At 42.2% G+C, this 23,346-nt stretch overlaps 2 protein-coding genes across 6 annotated transcripts in view; both read right to left on the reverse strand.

Moving 5' to 3' along the window:
* Positions 1-5,079: 5,079 nt before the first annotated feature.
* On the reverse strand, positions 5,080-5,429 carry LOC148515192 (histone H2B type 1-A-like). Its single transcript, XM_088480416.1, has 2 exons — positions 5,354-5,429; positions 5,080-5,237 (listed from the first exon to the last, which is right to left on the reverse strand). The coding sequence occupies exons 1-2, from the start codon at positions 5,427-5,429 to the stop codon at positions 5,080-5,082; spliced, it is 234 nt and encodes a 77-aa protein (XP_088336542.1).
* A 3,929-nt stretch (positions 5,430-9,358) lies between these two features.
* The window catches only part of DDHD2 (DDHD domain containing 2), a 107,198-nt gene continuing 93,210 nt past the window's right edge, over positions 9,359-23,346 (reverse strand). For all 5 annotated transcript variants that reach the window (XM_088480400.1, XM_088480398.1, XM_088480402.1 and 2 more), the window contains 2 exons: positions 17,994-18,127; positions 9,359-11,557 (listed from right to left, as the gene is read on the reverse strand). In XM_088480400.1, the coding sequence (XP_088336526.1) occupies positions 18,046-18,127 (82 nt within the window). In that variant the 3' untranslated portion in view covers positions 9,359-11,557; positions 17,994-18,045. The remainder of the gene's footprint in view (positions 11,558-17,993; positions 18,128-23,346) is intronic.

Genomic DNA, 23,346 nt, shown 5'->3' on the forward strand with positions numbered 1-23,346 from the left:
CTCCTGCTTTCTTAAGCAGTGCTGCTGAGTGACAGTCGGCCCTTCACCGTCCTCCACAGTCTGTCTTAACGCTGGCGCTGGTAAACAGAACTTGCACTTATACTGCAAGTTTGAAACCCACCAGAGCCATCTGCCTCAAGACGCCCGAGGACACGCCCCTTTACCTGTGACCACCCCCCCCTTTAATCTGTGGAAATGCCCCATTTTCGTGCTGAAAAGTGTTGGAGGGTAAGCAATATATATATATTTTATTTTCCAGGAAAAAAGATACAGCACTCCGATAACTAAGTGTATTTTAATCACCATTAATACAGTAGTGTAAATCAACGCTGCTGTGTATATAAACACTGGCCGCAATTCAATTCAAAGCGATGCTGAAAGCCCTGGGAAGAAGCTCCTGGAGCTATTTAATTCAGCGCAATGTTAAATCGGAGAATGTTGGTTCTCATGACTTAATCTGGGTGTTTAGTCATGAGAAGTGGCATTCTAAGACTAAAGCAGGGTGCGAGAAGAAATCATTTAGTAGGACTAAGCAGCGCTCTGAATTGAATAGCTCAGTGAGCTCCCTCCCGCGGCTATTCAGCGTAGCTTTGATTTGAATTACGGCCACTGATTTCAGGACAATAATGTAGCAAAAATAAAAAGCCTGCAGCCACAAATAGATGTTACTTACCCCACTCTAAATAGAGAAGATATTGACCCAAAGAGTAAGCACTGGGTCCCTGAAGCAAAGACAGGGGTGTGAAAGAAATGAGGCTATACAAGATGAGAGAGGGCTCATTATTTACAATAGACAAAGAAGGGAACGGGCAGCATGATCACGTGCCCTATAAAGCTCTTATTTATTGCAGCCAAACAACGCCAGTCATAGTTGAGCTATTAAATAATCCTGACTAATAGCAGCATCCCAGCAAAATACCTTGAATAGTGATGTGTTAGCCCTGGAGACTTACATGATTAAGGGGAGATTTAATAAAGCTTGGAGAGAGATACAGCAGCAGTCAATCTGCTAAAGTCACTTTACAAGTGTTTGAAAAGTGAGTTAGGAGCTGATTGGTTGGTACTTTATCTTTCAAAATAGTCTCTCTCTCCAGACCTTTTTAAATCCCCCCCTTCAATTGAATGGGCATCTGCATTTTCCTCAATATCAGCAGAGCCCTTAGAACCGAGATATAAGAAATCTGTAAAATGGTCCCTATTCGTGATTGAAGATCCTGGATCTTTGCCTGTGGAAGAAACACTCTGTGACACAGGGTGTTTAAGAGAAGACCCAAAAATACCATCTTCTGATATGGAAATACATTTGATTTGGGAAAGTTAATGATCCAGCCGAATCTCTGGAGGATGCCTAGCAATAGAGCTTTTGAGGGAGCCCTTAGTAACAAATCATCCAGATAAGCGAACACATTTATCCTCTCTCTCCTCAGTAGGGAAAACATGTGTGCCATAACCTTTGTAAATACTCTGGGGGTGGTGGCCAAACCGAATGAGAGGGCCTGAAACTGAAAATGCTGATGCCCCACTGCAAACCGCAGAAGATCTTGATGACCTTTCATATATTGGAATATGGAGGTAGGCATCCTTGATATCTATGGAGGTCAGAAGATCTTCTTCCTCCATGGAGAAATTCAATAAGGTCAGTAAATTTGTTCTAAGTGAAGACAAGCATTTAACCCCCTGAGGTTGAGAATGGCTCGGCATGACCTGTCTGGTTTGTGTACTAGGAAAAGACTAGAGTAGAATCCCAGACCGTAGTACTGGAACCGGAATAATTACCCCAGAGTCGGAAAGCGCAGAAATTGCCTGCAAGAGAGCCGCCTTTCTGCAATCATCCACAAAGAGAGGAGTGGAAAATAATCTTTTTGGAATAGGCACCTCCAAATCCAAAATGTAACCCCTGGTGACTATTCACTTTACCCAAATATCTGGATTGAAAAGAAGCCAATGTTCCCGAAACTTGAGTAAGCGACTTCCCACCAGAGGATGGGACACAATCCTGTGACAGTCATGTGGCTCTACCTGCTGGCTTAGCAGCAGGCTGACTAGTGCCGGGCCACCCCATCCCCTAATGGTCCCTCTTCGAGGACCCCTATATGCACCTCGGAAAGCCTGGAAAGCTTCCTCTACCTTCATTCCGAAATGAACAAAACCTAAGGGTTTTTGTTTTAGGTGTATTTACAGGAAGGTAAAGACCTTTTCCTCCTGTAACCTGAGATCTTTTTTTGGTCCAAAGTTAACCAAAATCATAACTTCCTTCAAAAAGCAATGCCTCTAAAGCATGTTTTGATTCTATATCTGCCTTCCATGTTTTAAGCCATAGCAAACTCCTGGCAGAAACAGCTAAGGCTGAGATATGAGACTGTATCTGAATAGTAACCAATAAAGCATCACCTTTATAGGTTAGAGGGGAATGGTATGAATGACCGCCTAGCGAGAGCCCGGAGGTCGAAATCCCAACGCCGGTAGGCCGAACAGCGGAGATCTCGACAGAGGTGAGTAAAATACCTAACCCTCCTTTTGGGGTGCCTAACCCTCCTTTTGGGGTGCCTAACCCTCCTTTTGGGGTGCCTTACCCCCCCCCCCCCCCGAGTGCCCTAAACCTAACCCTCACCCCCCCTTGCGGCTATGAGGACGCGTGGACCGTACTTACCTTGTTCAGTCCCGCGTCTTCTAGATTCCAGCATCAGGATTATGATAGGCGTCAGTATTTTCCCGTCTATCAACAGTCCTTAGCCGGCATTGTGACCGTTGGCCACATGACTGCATCCCGGTTAGAGCTTCCGAAATCTGATCAACTAAGGAGCTAGCTTCAGATTCATCCCGATTGAAAACTAGTAATCATCTGATTTAGCCAAGGACCGATCACCTTTACCACCCAGGCACTGGCAAGAATTGGCCGCAGCCATACTCCTGAAAAGGTAAATAAACATTTAAGAACAGCCTCATTCTTTCTATCCATAGGATCTTTAAGAGTTACAGACTGAAAAAGGATAAATACCCTTATATTTTTTCGGAATACGACATTTTGAATCAGGTTTTAACCAGGCTTCTTTTAATATTTCCTCAAAATGAGAAAATTCTGGGAAAACTAAAATATGTTTCTTCTTATGTTTAAAGAAAAAAAATATCTGCCTCCTGTAACTGCAGAGTTTCCTTGATCACATCTATCAACATAGAAACTCCTGAATCTGACTGGGAGTCACCCTCCCAGTTTGAGGTGTCCTCCCAGTAATAATCCAATTCCCCTTTTCCTGTGAAGAAGTAGCTGAAACCTCTTCTCCAGGAAAATCTATAGAGGAATGTGACCACTTTATAATGGCTGTGGCCCCTGCAGATGCTGCCATTATATTAAGAAACTTTGCCACTCGAGCAAGACATCATCCCATATTTTGTGCCCATCTGTGCTATACCAAGGGATCAGCCAAAGTAGGAGCTTGAGCACAGGGTATCATATAATTTCCCTGAAAGTGAAATGTTTAACCTATGGCATCCGCTATAGATCCAGCCCAACCATGCATCACCGACTGTTCAGCCGAATATCCCGATAATGAAAGCCCCTGTGAACAACCAGCACAGAGCGACACTTGGTCCATATCTTTTGGCAATTTTTTCTCACATTTTGCGCAAATATAAAACAGGGACTTGTTTCTTAGAACCCTTTTGTCTGGCTTATCGATACTGAGAAAGAAAGACAAGTCTACTCTAAATAGATAGCTGCCTAAATTATCATAGGAAAAGTGTAGCCCTGAATGAATAGAAAAGACAAAGGTTTATGAAGACTTCTATTCACCAATTTGTTTAAATGCAAAAAAACCCATAGCCCTTAAAAACCAGATCCTTTGACATTTTATTTTACCTTTGGTTTATTGGCACACACCCCTGTATGTTACTGCCTGACTATCAGTGACAACAGTGCAGTAACTATGCCTTTATATATAAAAGCAAAGAAGACCAGGTTATAAACAGAAAAGTAAAAATCCGAGTTAACTGCTTAGCTTGTAAGGCTTCCATCCCCCAGAGCCTGCTGTGACTTCCAACGGATCTCATCTGCTGTGGCTTTGCAGCAGCCTATATTTAAAACAAACTAAATACCTTGGGGAGTGGAGGCGCGGCCGGCCGCAGGGTCCTGCGAATTCAGGACACCTGTATTCATAACCTCCGGTGTCCTCAGTCCGGCCTGATGATGTCACCGCTGCGCAACTACAAACGCAGCGTCTACTCACTACTGTCACATATCCTCCATCGCTCTCAATTAAGTCATCCGCCACGCGCTCTTTGTGCCACAATGTTTTATTGATTCCAGGAACCTGTCAGTCTCCGGCCTTGAAACTACTTTTACCTGATGATGTTTTTTTTATACTTTGTCATAAATCTTACATTTTTGCCTGCGGCCCGCACAGATGTGTGTCTGGAATGGAGAGAGACCCAGGGACATGGTAGTTTAAAGACAGCCCCTGAAAGAGTCACCAGAGTGGGATACAGGTTCCCACAAACCTTCTAATCTATATAACTCCCACTCTGTTGGTGCTTGTCATCTGTCTCCAGGAACTAAGCACCCAAATCCAAAAAATTAAAATAAAGAAATAAAACCTAACTAAAAGCTAGGACCTATTTTGTTTTTAGTGCCTTTGGAGTAAGGCACTAGCTAGACTGAGCTTACGGTGGAAAGAGTGGGGTTATATAGGGGGTGGGAGCCAGTTTTCATTTAGCTTGTGTCCGACTCCACCCACCATTATACATAACCCAGATGTAAGGCATACCAAGAAGGATGTTAAAGGAATGATGAGAGCATAATGATAGAGATAAATGGTCAGGTCTAAATTCAGAAAACCTAATTTAAGCAGTTGCACTGATATGATAATCTTCTAGGACAACGCACACAGAGCCTGAACATGGTGTCACATACAGTATGTAAGTCTGTATCTCCCAGGACAAGGGAAGAATTTAATAATAATAAAAATGTGCAAAGGACCAGAAGACAGCACATTACTAATCAACCCAGTATAAGGCCACAGCATTAGTTACAGCCTGATTAGGGAGGAGGTGGGTGGCTCTTAGAAGAGCCTTTGTAAGAGGAGATCACTTGGCGCTGGTGTACTTGGTGATGGTCTTGGTGCCCTCGGACATGGCGTGCTTGGCCAGCTCACCCGGTAGCACCATGCGGACAGCGGTCTGGATCTCCCGGGAGGTGACGGTGGAGTGTTTGTTGTAATGAACCAGGCTTCCCCTGCAATGCGCTCAAAGATATCATTCACAAAGGAGTTCATGATGCCCATAGCCTTGGTGAAGATGCTAGTATCAGGGTGCACCTGCTTCAAAACCTTGTACACTTAAATGGCGTAACTCTCCTAACTGCTCTTCTTCCCATCTTTCTTCTGGGTCTTAATCACCACTTTCTTGAAGCCTTTTTTGAGTGCTGGATCAGGCATTCTTGAAACACTCAGCCTCTCCACAACGCAGCAGACAATCTGTTTCTAAAAATACCTACCTACTAGCTCTGCTTTATATATAGGCAGCCCATACAAATGAGGGTTCACCCCTACTGGCTGCGCTATTGGGTAGACGTGTCAGGTTAAATAGCATAATAATAAGCCCAACCTTCATGTGCTGATTGGTCCTGGGAGATCCAGACTTCTGTGGAAGAGCTGGCCAAGCATGCATGTCCAAGGGCAAGAAGGCCATCCCCAAGTAGACCAGTGCCAATTAATCATCTTTTCCATCTTACATAAAATACCAAGGCTTTTCTTAGAGCTACTCACCTCCTCTCTAATAGGACTTAACTATTACTGTGACCTTTTACTGGGCTGAAAGTAATGTGCTTTGTTTGTACCTCTTATACACTTTCATTGTAAGTCTTCCCCTTGTCCTAGGAAGAAGAGACTTTTATGTGACAGTGACCCCTTAGATTATCTGCGCACCTGCTTAAATAGGTTTCTTGAATTAAAACCAGACCATTTATGCAATGTTAACTTGGTAATAAAACTTAATATAATTGGTTTAAAATATGGCGCTAAATGTAATAGGGTGAGAGTTTAGAAAATGGGACAGTTTAGCAGTAACCTCTCACAGTGGTCAAGTTTTAACTTCAAAATGGGAAAACATCTGGATGAGAGTTCAAACTTGCATGTTTTTCAGACTTAAAATACCCTCCCGATTTTACTCTGTTGCTTTGTTCTCGGACTCTATTACATTGGCCAAGTTTAAAAAGTGTGAGAAAACTCTCGCATTTTCTAAACTCTCACCCTATTACATTTGGCCCATGATCCCAAGGGACGCAGTCAGGAAGCAGACTGTTCAAATGCTGACAGCCGGCTTCCCGACTGTCAAATCCTGGCAAGGTACTGACAGGCGTCGAAATCCTGACGCCTGTCATTAGACCTACGCCGGGAGCCCGACGCCCAGCATACCGAACGAAGATAAGCCGGGCGTGGACAGCTGCGTGAAGGGGTGGGGGAGTGTTAGGCGGCCCCCCGGGAGGGTTATGTTTAGGCCAGGGGAAGGGGGATTTAGGGACCCCCAGGGACAGGTTAGGGCTAGGCACCCCCCTGGGAAACTTAGGTTTAGGCTGCGGTGAAGGGGGAGTTAGGTTTAGGCACTTAGGGTTAGACACTAGGGGGGAAGATTAGGGTTAGGCACCCCTAAAGGAGGGTTGGGGGGGGGAGTAGGGTTAGTAAATACTAACCTTTGGAGCTGTCAGGATCCTCACTGCTGTCGGTCTTCCGACATAGGTCCGGGGGTATTTCATACCGATCCCGATCTCAATATGAACTTCAGCCTCATATCATGCTCTTAACCTATATTTCCATATGAAATGGAGTGAGGTTTTTGGCTCGATTTAAAACTATTTTTCCTAAATTACCTTTTGTATGTTGCTATATTTACTGCAGGAGAGAAAACCATGTGCAAAAATTTAAAAATGGCAATTATTCATGAACATTTAATAGTTCATGGGATTTCCTTCATGGACGCTCAGCTAGAAGTTAGAACCGGTGTGGTTCATGAGATGGACAATAAAAAGGATGACAGGTGATAGGTCGACAGGGACTAAAGATCAAGAGGTACAAAATGTCGACACACAAAAGGACGACATGGAGAGGGTAAACTTTTTTTTCCCTAAACATAATCTTCAGCCTAACCCTAACCGTTAGAAGTGTCTAACCGGGAAGAAAAAAAAAGTGTCAGCCATTTCCATGTTGACCTTTTGTATCGATCACCCTAAGCCCATGTCGACCTTTTGTCCCTGTCAACCATCTGGTATCGACCTATTGCTGATCAATAATTTCACTGTTGACCTTTCATCTAGATCCTGTTAGAACTTTTCTAATAAGTCGGAAATGTAAAATTGGTAGCTACACTGATCTCTGCAGCAACTGCGGTCTCATGAGGTTGGGGGGTGGACTGCTGCCATTATTAGGTTAAGAGCAGTAGCGGCTCCAGGCACGGGCAAGCTGGTCCGTCGCGCGGAGCGCCACAGTATCCGGAGGGCGCAGGAAACGCCCACACTCGGAGGTAGAGGAAATAAACCCCATTATATACTAATCTTCAGGTTTAGAAACTACCACAGACCCACCAAAAAAATTAAAGTGGTTCTGACCAGCGAACCAGCGGGATCAAACAAAAATCTGTTCTCCAAAATATGTTTCTGGTCAATAAGAAGGAGAGGAGTTACAATACACTTTACTGTATATGAGAGAAATCACTATGTATTGAATAAGGAGGCCGATATTGTAACATTAATAATTCTCTTATGACAGATAAATGTATTAATGTACTAGTAAAAGGGACCCAGCATACAGCATGTTTGCTGCATTTTTCTGCCTTATTCCCTGCCTCCTGATCTGGAGTTTTGAACTACTGAACTACAATATAAAAGAAAATCATCAATAGCTGAAGTACCCGGCGTTGCCAGAGTATAAATCTTAAAGTTATTAAGTTCAGCATCCCAGACCTATTGCCACTCCTCTGAATTTTTCATTCAAATCCATCCAGTGAAAGCTCAGAACAGGCTCCCGGGTCGAAGTTCTGCCCAGTGTACATCAATGGGAAGTCCGACTGGGACCCTTACCCACCTAAAACCTGGCCAGGATCCAACTGGCCCACCTCATGTTGGTTTAATCACAATCGATGTAGGTGTGTCCGAATGCGTAACCGTACAGTAAAACAAACAGACCATTGAATTTTATATATAAGAAATAGTGGATGCTGATAAAGTGTTTTGAACCAATTCTAGCGCTCCAAACCGAGCCGGCCCTAACCAATTTGGTGCCCTAGGCAAGATTTCGTCTGGTGCCCCAAGCAGAAAACCCCAGGTTCTCCCTCACAGCACACTGCTGTAACTATAGAGAAAAGGGATAAGTTTTAGGGGAAAGTCAGTAGGCATTTTACAGGGCAAATCCTCCACTCACAGCACTCCTCTTGCCTCATTGCAAGCACCCCTCACAGCACCTGTCAACCAGCACAATACCTCACCCAGCACAGCACCCCTCTCACAGTACAGCACCCCTCTCCCAGCACCCGACACACAGCACAGCAACCCTCACATCACAGATTACAGTACAGCACCCATCACCTCCACCCAGTACAGCACTCCTCACCCAGGACAGATCATAACATCCCTCAATCAGCACAGCAACCCTCTCCCAGTACAGCAAAGGTCACAGCACCCCTCTGCCAGCACAACACCCCTCACAACACAGAACACATCACCACAGCACCTCTCACAACAGATTACAGCACAGAACACATCACCACAGCACCTCTCACAACAGATTACAGCACAGAACACATCACCAATCACCCCTCGCACAGCAACACACCCCTTACAGCACAGCACCCATCACTCACAGTACAGGCATGCCCCCACAACCCACCTACTCCCCATATGTCTTTATCTCCCCCCTCCCATAGCAGTGTCATCAGCCCCAACTCCCCATATGTTTGCCTCCCCTCATCCAGCTCTTACCTTTATGTTGTGTGGTGGGGCAGGGTCTAGCAGCAGCTCCGCGGGTATTGCCTGGCTTCTCCTCTGCACTCTGCAGCAGCTGCCTCAGCAAAAGTAAACACTTCCTCTCTGTGTGTGAAGTGTCCTGCTGCTGTCTCCTGACTGGCTCGGATTGCCGAAACCGAGCCAGCTCAAAAGAAAAAAAATCTACATCTGTGCCTAGGCTTGGGATGCCCCATAGGCATTCCAGTTGCCCCTAGGCATTTGCCTATAATGCCTATGGCCGGCTTTGGCTCCAAATATAGGCAGCCGCATATATCCCTAGGTCTTATCACCACAAAGGACCGGATTATAGATATGTAGAAAGAAGAGTAGGGGTATTATAGGATACATGAATACAAAAACAAGAGCCAGGTGTTAAAAAAACAAGTGCTCTTTAATAAATAGAACACACACCAACACAAAATGCTGTTCATGAACAGTCACATGCTGGGTAATACCTTTGCTATATTTATATCATATATACATAAAAATATTATGAAAACCTAGAAGAGGAAAAGTGCACAACTGGCACATAAGGCATACAAGTACAGTGTTGTGGAACAATAGAATGAGTTTTATAAGCTTATATGTCTGCTATAACAGTGGTGGCCAAGTTCGGTTCTCAAGGACCCCTAACAGTATTGAATACACCAGCTAGAACATCTGTAAAACATGAACCGACTTAAAATGTGTCAGGTATTAACATTTGTCAAAGATCTACAGGTTATCTGGGAAACATGGACTGCTAAGAGTCCCAGGAGGATCGAACTTGGTCAACCCTGTGCTATAAGAAAAGGCTATACAAAAATGATACAGTAACCATAGGGTAGCTATTGTTTGACATAAATAGATGAGCGAAAATTGGAAATGGAGAACTAAAAGGGATCGCCCACCCACATCAGGAACACCCTGATCTCAGGTGCTCTGACACTCCCCAAGTCACTCGAACTGCATTTGTTGAAAACAGGAAAATGTAATTACTGTATCTAAAGCCGGGAACACACTATACAATTATTGGGATAATAATTGTATAGTATGTATGGAGGACTGATTGCTGATAAACTGCTTCAAACTATCCAGCATTGGCCAGATCGGGAGGTTGGGTTCTGCTGTGCTGCACACCCTATCTCGCTTCCGACCTCCCAATCCCGTTGAAGACACCACACACTGAGTTAAAAATTGCTCAGTGTGTACAGGTGATACCGATCCAATAATCGGATCTGTGAAAATTTATCTATTTATCTGCTAGTACAGTATGTACCTGGGCTATAGGCTCTGACTTTCCAAATGGCTGAAACCCTAACATTCCATCCCCATCTATAAAAAAAAAAAAAAAAAGTCTCCTTTTCCTCCATAGATAATGGCCATATCTCCTAGGCTCAAAATTCTTTTCTCTTCATATTAAACCCAGCATTCAGTATAAACATACAGATTGCAATGAGTGGACAGCTGTTACTACATGCAATACATATTATTACATTAACACTGAAGTTGCATTTGACATTCTTCAGGATATCGAGCATAGAACACAAATTATCCATGGAGTCAGGGGTTTCCCAAGAAATGGCCTCTGCTGTTGTGGAAATTACTTTTGAAATAAATAAATGTTGGAGTTCTACTGCATACAATAGAAGAGATGAGCAATCTGTGGAACAGCACATCTCAATGGGTGACCATGGGTTATGGGAGTGAGAAAGAGCTGGAGGTCATGAAGATCCTGCTTAAAACATCTGCCGATTACCATTACACTTGCTACTGATTCAAACTAATAGATTTGTTTGTAAGAATCCTCGTTGGGGTAGGCTTTAATTATATAATGTAAATTGGCATCTTGGTTACAGTTGTTTTCTGGGGTCCTAACTTTTCATGGTGGTTTGTTTGAATTGTAGAAACAGCCAAGGTGAATATTGAGGCAATATAGGCACATCTTCCACAGGAGTGTTTATGTACAATGTCAGATTCACCTAATCTGTGGGTATGTTAGACTCAAACAATAATCCACATTTTCCCAGGACAGTACCAAGTTTCCTACTGTTGAAAAGCCAGCAGCTTGGATAAAAAAAAAAAAAATCTTTTTTTTTTTTCCTGAATTTTTCAACTGTAAACATTGTTTTGGATATTTATCAATCGCAAATCTCCCAAAGCCCCGACCACTCATTTCAAATGGGAAAGTCAGAGTGGGCCAGATAAATCAATGGCGAAAACAAAAGTAATATTATGAATGGTGCCACATGACAATTATTTGAGGTTCAGCATTTAACAAAGAATACAGAAATAAGAAAAGCACAATAGAGTAAATTGTTACAAGATATTATGTTTCTTTTTTACTGAATATTGTAGAATTATGGCATTTTCAACATCAATCCTGTATACTATTAAACCCTGGAAATACTACTATCCATATAGCAGGGATCTGTGAAATAAGCTTAAGACAAAGACTCGAGAGGTTATCACAAGTGAGTTCTGCCGGTAAAGGTGAAGTAATAATTGACATAGTCCATATTTCTCATAAGTAAAGGTTCCTTCTTGGAAGATGAAAGCGGCAATGAGGTGATGAGCATTACCCAAACGTACCTAGAACATCAAACAAGCAAACGATTAGTAGTCGCATCCGTATTTTACATGCACAGATCCTGTATGTGGAATGTAAGCGACTTTGAGAGGGGCAGGAAAAGAAATTAACTGAAATCAATAGATGCTTTACAATAATAACAACCAACTAGAAGAAAGTGGAATATTACAATATTCACAAAGTTAGACAGTCCTGTAGTTAGGATGCTGGAAAGTTCATAATAAAAACAGGTGTAATTGTCAAACTACAATAAAATGTGTAAACTTTGATGGGCTATAAAGTGTATTTTATGAAGGCATGCTCAAAAATCGGACAGGTGTGTATTCATAGACTGGATGAAGAATCTGTGCCCCGATCTGCAGGAGGATTGTATAAGAAGTCTGATCTGCAGTCTGATCTCATGAGGATTGGGCAAGTGTGTACACAGCTTTATATTGCAACTGGTAGAGAGTGAAAAAAAAAAAAAAAAAAAAAAAAAACTGGTTTAATTAAACCATGGCATAACTGTCTGATTATACGAAAACAAAAACCAAGGAGTTATTGTATTCGCAACACTCCAACAATCTAAATACATAATATAACATTCTGCAAAAAATGGGCAGCAATACTGAATAAGTGTTGTATGGATTTATTATTACTAGTTACTGAAAAATTTACAAGGGAATTTAAATTCATTAACGATCAATAATGCACATTTGAACAAGTGCTTATTCCCTCACTTACGTCTGATGAATCTGTTAAGTGGAATTACAGGAGCACATCGAGAAGTACAAGCATGATCTACTTAAGTTCAAGAAAGAAAAGTTGTTGGAAGTACAAAATTATTACTCTAAACATTGACTATATAGTTGGCTGTCAGGTGGTCAATCTGCGCGTAATATAGGAACAGGCGCCATCGCAATAAAGATCTATCCACATTGGCAAGTTAAAGTGATTCAAGCTCACTCTATCAAAGACAATCAGGCCCCTTTAGTCATGAGAACCTGGGCCCAAGAAGAAAAAAAAACAAAACAAAAAATAAAAACACACCAGCAAGAAAGAGAAGCTTAATTTTTTATCTATCCTCCATCCATTTGACCAAGGCAAAGTCTTAAGTACTCAGTAAAGGACTTTAATTTGTGCCTACAAATTATTTTGATTCTTTCCAGTGAAAATGTAATCTCACAAATTGCATAGACAACTCAAAATAAAACAATTATTGCAAAGTGCCCCCCGTCATTCTGATGATCAGAGATTAATACCTGCACAACTCAAAAAATTTAAAACTCGATCCAAATTTGAATCTACAGCCTCAATAAAACCTTAACTCACATGGATGAATCGGAAGTATTAGAGTCCCATCTATCCCTAATTTAACTTGTGAAGAATACAAGTTTATTCAAGATCTTAGCAGACAAAAAGACTTAATAATAAGGGAATCAGATCAAGCTCTGTTATAATCCAAGATTTGACATTTTACAAAACAAGTAATATTTGACCATTAAGTGATTCTTCATCTTCTAAAGACCCTACTATTTAATTCAAGAGACTTAGATGATTGTAAGGCTACTGAATATGGAATCCATTTCTTCACAGGACATTTACAACGTTTAAATGACTCCATATCCTGTTTGTCCATTACTATATATTGTACCCAAGATATACAATAACTTTAAGGAATCCCCGGCCTGCCCTATAATTTCAGCTCGGGGATTTTTTCATGCAAATTTTAGAAATACTATAGTTCTCACCAGAAACTACTATATGTATGATGGCCATTACTATTAACAGCTTGCAGGGTGTGTGATGGAGTCTAGTGTGGCCCTACCTTACACCAACAACTACACGTATGCAGCAGAACAGGATTTATTCTTCCAATCGCAGGACATTAGTAAACACATTGTCCTATACATAAGGTATATAGACGACCTGTTACTTCTGTGGTCAGGGACAGCTGCTCAATTCACATGTATTCTGGACACCCGTCTGGTCAAATTTACTTATTCCATACAAAGTGAACTCATTCACTTTTTGGATGTAACTATATCTATTAGAGATAATAAAATATCAATGGCACTTTTTGTTAAATCCACTGACTGAAATAGTTTGTTTTACCGATACATTTGTTCCTAAACCAAAAAAAACACTTCTACTTTTATGTGAACCAAATCATTCCCTACTGCTGGGATTACGAAGAATTAAGGGTAAAAAATTACAACAGATAAAGATGTATTGCTTTATGCTATGCTACAGTCGATGCAGAAACATGGTTGATATGTTTGTTAAAAGAGGGGTTTCTAAAATTGGTGACAGCAAACAGAATCGGTATGATTTCCCAGCATGCGGGATGCAGGCGGTCAGAAGACCAACAGCGTCATCCCAATGGTGAATAACCCGACAGGGGTCCGGTAAAGTATACAGTGGTGGCCAAAATTGCGGACTCTTTTTGAAATTTGAATATTTTTCAACTTCGAATGCTTATAAAAACTGTTACACTTCACGCAGTGAAATGATTCATATATCAAATTAAAGGAAATTTAATGCTGAATTCAACACAATAAGCAGAGGTCAAATATTTGCATTACAAGGGAAGTTATGCAGTGAAATCAACACTTAGGACAGTAACATCATAAGTAAACAGGGATTTTCACCCTATCAGTATTTCATTGGGTATCCTTTATTTTTCAAGCCCGCAGCACAGCGACGTGATCCAGGATTGTGGTGTTAAGTGAAAATGGTCTTTCGTATGCAGCAATTGTGAGAGAAATTGGTGGGAATGTGACAACATAAGGAGTACGAAAGTTTTGTTTCCGCTATCAGGAAACACAATCTATACAAAACAAAGAAGGAAAAGGCCGGAAAAAGTGCACAACAGCTGCTGCTGATAGGAGAATAAAACAAATTTGCGTCAGGGACAGATGGATGTCATCTGCGGCCATTAGCAGTAAACTGAGTGTAACTAGTGTGTTTGTCAGTGCAAGAATGGAACAGAGAAAACTAACGGAGGTTGGCCTAAAAGGTAGGATTCCCCGAAGAAAGCCATTGTAATTTATTGTATTTCAGATTGGAGGAGGTGGTGTGGGTCCTGACAAGGAGCTTGGCCATCCAACACTTGGATTTTCCTGTGCACTTATACATTTGTTTGAATTTTGGTGGACACTTGTTTGGATTCACTGCATTTCTGTTGCATACATTTTTTCAGCGCCAATTGTTATTTATTTTTATATATATATATATATCTTAAAAGACAGCGGAAATAACTACAACTATTCACTGTTATTTGTCTATTAAGGTTTTCACAGATGTATATCTGGATTAGAGTGCCTCAATTTAGTGTACCTGTTTTCTCTTCTGTTTAAGCAAATGGATGGCCCCTGCTAGGGCTGTTGTTCCTCAGCTACCACTGAAATGACCGTGTTCTTGAAGATGTGTTGTCCGGTCAAGTGATGGTGCAACTCGTTGGAATTTGAGTTGGAAAGCTCACATTAAACAGTGCAATATACACAACTTGCATTCTTGAAACCATCTTCCCCAAAACATTCATACAGAAATGAGCCGAGATCCACCTGAATGCCAAAAAAGTCCAGAGGTTCTCAAACTCTGTCCTCAGGACCCCACACACGTTTTCCAGGTCACGCAGCAGGTGCACAGGTTTATTCATTACTCACTAACACATTTTAAAAGATTCACAGGTGGAGCTAATTATTTCACTTGTGATTATGTGAGGAGACTTGGAAAACATGCACTGTTTGGGGTCCTGAGGTCAGAGTTTGAGAACCTGTGTACTAGTCTGTGTAACAAGTCTATTTTATGCTCTGGAAGAAAGACCCAAAAAGCAGACCCAGAAACTCAAGCCTCTGACTAGAGTTAGGGGTCTATTTACTAAGCCTTGGATGGAGATCATGTGGACAGAGATAAGGTACCAACCAATCAGCTTCTAACGGGCATTTTTCAAACACAGTCAATGTCATGGCAGTTAGGAGCCAATTGTCTGGTACTTTATCTCTGTTCACTTTATCTCCATTCTTCCAAGGCTTAGTAAATAAATCCCTTGATTGTTTGTAACCCAACCGTGAGAACTCCAGTACATGTCTGCAGTAGGGTTGGAGGCTCTGTCTTGAACAAAAGTTTGTCCAAATAGGGTACACTCATTACAATGCTGGACATCAAAAGACCCATAATTCTCGTGAACACTCTCGGATTGGTCGCTAGATCACAAGGCAGTGTCTGGTAGTGGAAATGGTGAAAGTGAAATGTAACTCGCAGAGAACATTGATAATCTTTTAAAAAGGGAAGACGAAAGAAGCATCTTCAATGATTCCATCTTGAATTTGTCTAAGTGAATTATAAGGGGTCTTGAGGTTCAAAATGGGTCAAAAAGAACAGGTTTGTTTTGGATCAAAAACAGTTGAATAAAATCCCTTCCCAATATCCTACTGGCATGGGAGCCATTGCCTCTGCTTAGCAGTGAGTGAATGGGCTCTCGCTGGATGTTTTACCCAATCATCATGAAGGCCAGTAGTGAAAAAAACATCTGGGAAGAGCTCTAAGAGGTTAAATGATGTATACATGCCCATTGATAATGCCCCTCACCAAGGAATATGACTGAATCAATTGTCTAAGCAAAGCAACTCTTTTCAATGAGGGACAGAGAACTGCACTCAGCACACACAACCCCCTTTTATAGTGGCAAGAAGATCGAATCCTGTGCTGTAGGCAAATTTACCAACAGAAAGGTACTCGTCCTCTGCCTGGCTAATGATCCTGTCAAATTATGGGAGGAATAAGTCCTCACCTGAATAATATAATGAATCCAGGTGCCTCCTGCATATGTTCAACTAAGGTCGCTATTTCAGATCTAGTTATCCATGAATGCAAAACCTTCCAGGAGTTGCTATGTCTATTTTTGCACAACTTGGTTGACCCAAGACAAGGCTAAAATGTGTTAAAAAGAGATTTTTAATAGGCTTAAGAATGTTTCTGTACCCTCATTTTAAGGAAAGGTAACAAAACTACACCAAATCTAATAGTTCAATGGGAAAATGCTGAAAGCATTCAACTCCAGATTAAAATTCCAAGTAGTTCTAGGCGGGACACACGGTGGCTGTATGTGCAGTACTGCCTGCAAGAAAGTCTGGACTTTAAGATAGCAATTATCTCTTGAGAGCGCCAAGTCTTAGGGCCTGAATCACTACAGTTCTAAACGGCGATTACGCATGCAATCGGCCAATTGTTGCCTTCCGGGCATGCATCGCAGTGATAACGCAGACCCATCGCAGAGTAATTGACAGGAAGGCCGTTTGCGGGTGGTGACGGGGGAGTGGTCGGAAAAACACAGGTGTGCCAGTGCGCTTGAACACCATTACAGGGACGTGCATAAATTATCCACTGCGATGTCTTATGCAACGTGCGATGAAGGTAGCAATTCCTGGTAGGGTCAGAGCTTGTGTAAGTGTGCATGAGGCTGCGATGGTACTCGATATTACCGATGGTTTCACAGTCTTGCGAAGGATTGCGGATGTGTGTAAGTTAACGTGGGCGTCCTTGTGTAGTGCTGCGATCACAATGTATTAGCATACTATCGCAGTTGAACTGCGTGTGTCATCGCTCTTGCAATCGCAGTTGAGATCCGTAGTGAATCAGGCCCTTAGTCCCCTATGCAGACCATCCTGTATTAACAGTAGCAATTCGGACAACCTAAATGACAAAGTAGTAAACCCGTGCCTATCACATCATGAAAAAGTCTTTGATCCTCTGTCGTAATTCTTTGTCAAAACAAGTTTCTTGTCTCTAAGCAAGGTCTTAACCACCGTCTCAGACATACCGTCTGCTCTAAAGTCGTGGCTTTAACAGCCTATTCAAAACTGAGGAGAAGAAAAGAGCATGGCTCAACAGGTCTTGTCCTCAAACCTAATGCCTCACTGTGGGGAGAGAACAAAATGGCTGCTGCTTCAGGTGTGCTTCTCAGCCTTGTGTAGATACATGAGGAGAAAGGAAGCACCTCCTCTTCTGAGGCCTTGGTGTGCTGAATGTAAAAGGAGATTGTGTGATTGTGCGTTTACAATTGGAAGTTATCTGCACAAACAATTCTAGTAATAAGTATCCCAATCAATCTTCAGAGTACAAGTGCTTCTGATACCTTATAATAAAATTCATATGAACTATACACAGCTGTTACACAACACAAGTACCACAACAATGGCTAATTGTTTTTTAAAACTAAAAGTAATCTGTTCCCTGCTCATTGGGAATATGGACTGAAATACTTCTGTTTTACATGGAAATAGACGTTTGGTCTGGATATAATTATATATTGTGATTGTAGTATAATGTGAATGGATAATTACTAATTAAACCTTGACTAATGTACTGTAATGTGTCGCTTATTACTTCAATGAAAATAAATAAATGTATTATACTCCGATATAAGAGCACACACACATAAGAAAACAGATTTACCAAGAGACGTTTTCTGAACTCCTTCTGTGCCAGCTCGGCCAGACTCGTATTGTTATTGTATTGGCTGGTCCATGCTGATCCCCATGGTTTGGTAAATCTCTTTTAGATATAGCAATGCGGTATCTTCTGAGGTCCTATGGAAACAAAAAATTCTGTTAATAGGTACACAGGTGCCCTCCATCTAAAACATACCATACACATCTTACATATACTATTAAGCAGGAGCACTCAATGCTACAGTAATTCAATTAAAAATAGCAGTTATTAACCCACGTGGAACCAGCCAATGAGCGGCCGCAACATGTAAAGCGGCCGCTGATTGGCTAGCGGGCCATGAGAAATAACAGATGATTTTGCTCATTTATCATTTTGCGAGGTGTAAGTATATGTAACAGCATATACTTACACATGTTCGGCTAGGTTCGGGTAAGTAGTTTTGTTGCTTTATCAAGACCCTGGATGCTACGGAGAGCAGCGTCAGGATGGAGGTGAGTATAGGATCTTTTTTGCAGGTCATTCCACAGACTTCTGCATTGGAGAATAGGACAGACCGGCTGGTACAGGTAATAATGTGTGATTGAGGTATGTGTGAAATAAACTTGTACTATATACGGTGTGTGTGTTGTGTCTTTAACTATTTATTTTACAGTGGAGGTACGGGGTGCCAGCCACCTGTTGGCACTTGTAGTTCCACAAGTGCCAAAGGGCAGGCATGCTGGCACCTGTAGTTCCACTGTAAAATACAATAGTTTACTTCACTTTTGCACTTTATTACCCCTGTACCCACAGCCCAGGGGTGCGTGGAAAAGCCCATGGCTTCAGACCAAGCCTGGGGTTTCGGGAGAGGGAGGACCCTTTCTTGTGGGGGTCCCCACCTCCCCTGAGTTTCCCAGCTTGGCCTGACCGGCTTGGGGTGAGAATGCTTTGGCCCTGGAGACCTCGTAATAGGGTATCCTGGCTGGCTACGCAATTTCCCCCCCATATATTTAAAACCAGCATTGGACTTGCAGCCTGGTGCTGGTTCTTACATAACGGTGGAACCCTACTCGTTTTGTTTCCCGTAATTTACGGAACCAGGACTGGCTGACAAGTCCGGGGCTGGATATGCTTTAGGGGGCGTAATTATTATTATTTTTTTTCATTTTTTAAATTAACCCTAGTTTAACCATTTACAGGCAGAAACATACACAAATAGAGGGACAAATTAACCTAGCACTAATTGAGCACGGGGATCAAATAAAAATGCAGCAGTATTAAAAAAAAAAAAAAAAAAAGAAGGAGGTTATTGTCAACCTCACATGCAAAATTAAGAAAATATTTAAGCTGGGGCATCAGAACAGCACACACAAATAATATAGATATAAAATATACTTTTATTTTATTTTACCAACATGCAAATCACACTGGATATAAATGAATAATTAAGAACAATTGGCACGATGACTCTTGTTAAACATAAAAAACATTCAACAATAAGAGTTGATCAGACTCTTATAGAGAGTGTAGTAGAAAATTACTGAGGTGAGTCATCTAGACACCCTCAGTTATCCTGGCGCTCAATAGAACACTATTGTGTTGTTGAATAATACAAAACTCCTAATTCAGTTGATCAAAAATTATGTACACAGCGCTGCAAAACCTTTATGTCAGTTGCTGGTCTGACAAAAAAAGAAAAAAAGAAGAAGGAGGTAATGCGCTGCTGTGGACTGTCTAATTGAAAATACTTGATTGATTTAAAAGATGTACTTGAGCCTCTCTGATTAATAAATAAATATTTAATAACATACAATAAAAATTATAACATCTATAAGCAGCTTCTATTGAGATAAGATGACAATAATGTCTTTGTTATAACAACTATTATAACCATTCAAATAATTTGCGAAATACAATGTCTCCACTAAAATTCTTGAATCCTTTTAGTAGTGAATTGATATAATTGATACTCGTATGCTCACTACCGCTCTCACATATACGCTGAAAATATCTGGCAGCACTCTTGTAAATAGTGCCTGGTTGTTACTTGTAGTGCGCCCGAGCTCGTTAGGATCAGTGTGCAGCACCGCTCCCAAATACACCTGGATCTTTGGTGGTAGTCTGGTAAAGTTCACCCGTCCTTTGTGGTGTGCCAAAGCTCGCCGACAAATGTCGTGTGGCTGTGTTAAGTCCCTCAGCCCGGCGTGGCAGCAAACAGTGTGGCCGTAAGTGACTCTTGGTACACTGAGGCGGACGGAGACCACAGGTGATCGGCGTCCGTCCGACACCTGATGGTATAGAGCGGTCTCCTTCTTTCTCTGATGCAATGGAATAACGGCAGGTGTCCCGTCCGAGCTACCAGCTACTGTAGAGTTCAATCTGATCTGGAGCTCGTATGTCAGAGCGCAAAAATGTCACACGGTAACCACGGCGATCCTTTCATTAGAATATATGTGTAAAAGTGCTCTTCTTGCTGCCACTGCAGAAGCAGGAATCTTAGAGGTTAAAATTCCTGAATCTATAGCTGCTTCGGAGAGATAAGAATCTGCCTCTCTAACATGCGCAACCATAGTTACCAGGTCACCTCGGTGTGCGCCAGAGGTAAGTCCTTCCTCCAAAGAGTCTGCCCAGCAGCGCACAGCTTTAGCCACCCAAGCCGATGCTAGGGCTGAACGAGCCAGACCCCCTGCATTCACATAAATGTTTAAGAAATTCTTCAGTTTCCCGTCCGTAGGATGTTTAAGAGATGCCGTGTTAAGGATAAGTAGGAGAGGGACAGCCACCTGGGGAGGAGACTCCCACTTAGCCCTACCTGATGCAGGGAGAGGGTAAAAAGTAGCAATACGCTTGGAAATCTGAAAGAGTCTACTAGGGTGAGTCCACGCCTCCACTCGGAGGTCTTCTAGCTGTCTTCTTCTGGCTTTTAAAGACAGATGCCTTGGATCTAGGAGGTTGTTCAGAGTTCTCCACTAGAATAATAGCTTTCACTGCTCTGATAAGAGCCTCTACATCTTCTGGGAGCTTTACTTTTGGCATGATACAGGACTGATGGTAGCGCTCTCCTTTCCTTCTCCGGAGAAGCATTTTTCCAGGTGCCCCAAACAATCTGAAAGGGGATTCATCTGAGAAAATAACTGTACCTCAGTCTTTAGCAGTCCAATCCCTGTACCTTTTGAAGAAAATCAGTCTGTCCCAGATGTTTTTCGAGAAGTGGCTTCTTTGCTGCCCTTCTTGACACCAGGCCATCCTCCAAAAGTCTTCGTCCTGTGTCATGCCAACAGTAAAGCATCCTGAGACCATTCATGTGTGGGGTTGCTTCTCAGCCAAGGGAGTGGACACAATTTTGCCTAAGAATACAGCCATGAATAAAGAATGGTACAAAAACATCCTCCAAGAGCAACATCCAATAACAGTTTGATGGTGAACAATGCTTTTTCCAGCATGATGGAGCACCTTGCCATAAGGCAAAAGTGATAACTAAGTGTTGGGGAACAAAACTTCAAAATTTTGGGTCCATGGCCAGGAAAATCCCCAGACCTTAATCCCATTAAGAACTTGTGGTCAATCCTCAAGAGGCGGGCGGACAAACAAAAACCCACAAATTCTGACAGACTACAAGCATTGATTAGGCAAGAATGGGCAGCCATCAGTCAGTATGTGGCCTAGAAGTTGATGACAGCATGCCAGGGCAAATTGCAGAGGTATTGAAAAAGAAAAAGAAGGGTCAACTCTGCAAATATTGACTCTTTGCATAAACGTAATGTAATTGTCAATAAAAGCCTTTGACTGTTGAAATCCTTGTAATTTTACTTCAGTATATCATAGTAACATCTGACAAAAAGGTCTAAAAACACTGAAGCAGCAGAGTTTGTGAAAACCAATACTTGTGTCAGCAAACACAACGGTCCCACAAATGCTCAATTGGATTCAAGTCCAGGGAATTATGGGGCCATGTAAGTACTTTGAAGTCTTGGTCGTGCTCGTCCAACCACTGTCAGGCATTTTTAGCCATGTGACATGCCACATTGATTTGTTGGAAGATCCCATCTGCCTCAGGGAAGACAATCAACATGTATGGGTGTACGGACGTGCTCTGCAAGGACGTATCATAACCAAATCGGTTGTGGGTGCCTTCCACATGGATGAGTGGGCCCAGAGAATGCCATGAAAACATTCTCCAGACCATAACGTTGCCATCACCAGCTTGAGTTGTTCCAGCAATGGTTGCAGGGTGTTTGTTCTCCGATGTTTTTCGCCTGACACGCCAACGTCCATCAGTTCGATGAAGAAGAAAACGTAATTCATCGGATAAGACAACCCTTCGCCAATCGGTGGAGGTCCAATTCCCATACAGGCGTGAAAATTTAAGCCTTTTACGCCGATGCACCTTCGTTAGCATAGGTGCAGTGACCATCCGTTTGCTTCATTATCCCATATGCAGCAGGGTTTGCTGATCTGTAGTTTTAGACACACATCTGGTGGTCCCCAGGTTCATTATGACAGTGAGCTGCTCCACTGTAGCGTGTCGGTCGGTCCATACGCACCTTCGTAGCACACGTTCACATTTGACATCAATGGCACGTAGTGCTCCGCAGTTTCCACGTCGGTTATTCACAATGGTGCCATTTGTCCAGTCACAATACCCCTTCACCACAGCAGTACGCAAACTGTTCACAGACTGCGCTGTTTCAGGAATACTGCCACCCTTGGCCCGAAAGCCAATAATCATCCCTTTTTGCAACTGATAAAGCGCCCCTTTTACCCATGACAGCAACGAGTGATATGTGTGCAGACGGCTTATCGCACACCTTATATACCCACCAAGCCAGCGCAAGGCACGTGACGTACTAGATAGACAGACAGACAGACATACATACACAAACATATTGCTGAGAAGATCAGTAATTTTTCTAACAAGGATCCAAAAACAAAGCAAGGAGAAACAGAGGAAAAAAGTTACCCCCAAAAAAACAAGGACCAAGAACTTTAACAGTACAGAAAATGAGCAATAAGGATGGGCATCCAGGTAACCAAAATGGCAACAGGGAAAGTTTCCATTATCTCTTCATCCACACTGGAGACATCCCAAAGCTGCGACAATGGAAAAGTGCCCTCATATATTCCAGTGTGCAGCACTTTTCATTCAAAATTGGCATCTTTGGATGAAGCAATGGTGAATCTGTGGAATTTTGCATTTTGTGTAAACCAGCTGGTGGCCTGACACAGCTGCTCTGGAGTGCCTCGCCACCCAGGAAGCACTTACTGACCTGGTAGAATGTACCATACCATGTTGGAAAAAAAGTTTATCAACCTTAATATAAGCAAAGTCATCCACTTGACAATGTTCTAATTTGATGCCAGCCAACCTCTTTTGTTA

This window comes from Taudactylus pleione, unplaced genomic scaffold (assembly GCF_031769625.1).
Source record: "Taudactylus pleione unplaced genomic scaffold, aTauple2 ptg000253l, whole genome shotgun sequence".
NCBI classification, from domain to species: Eukaryota; Metazoa; Chordata; class Amphibia; order Anura; family Myobatrachidae; genus Taudactylus; species Taudactylus pleione.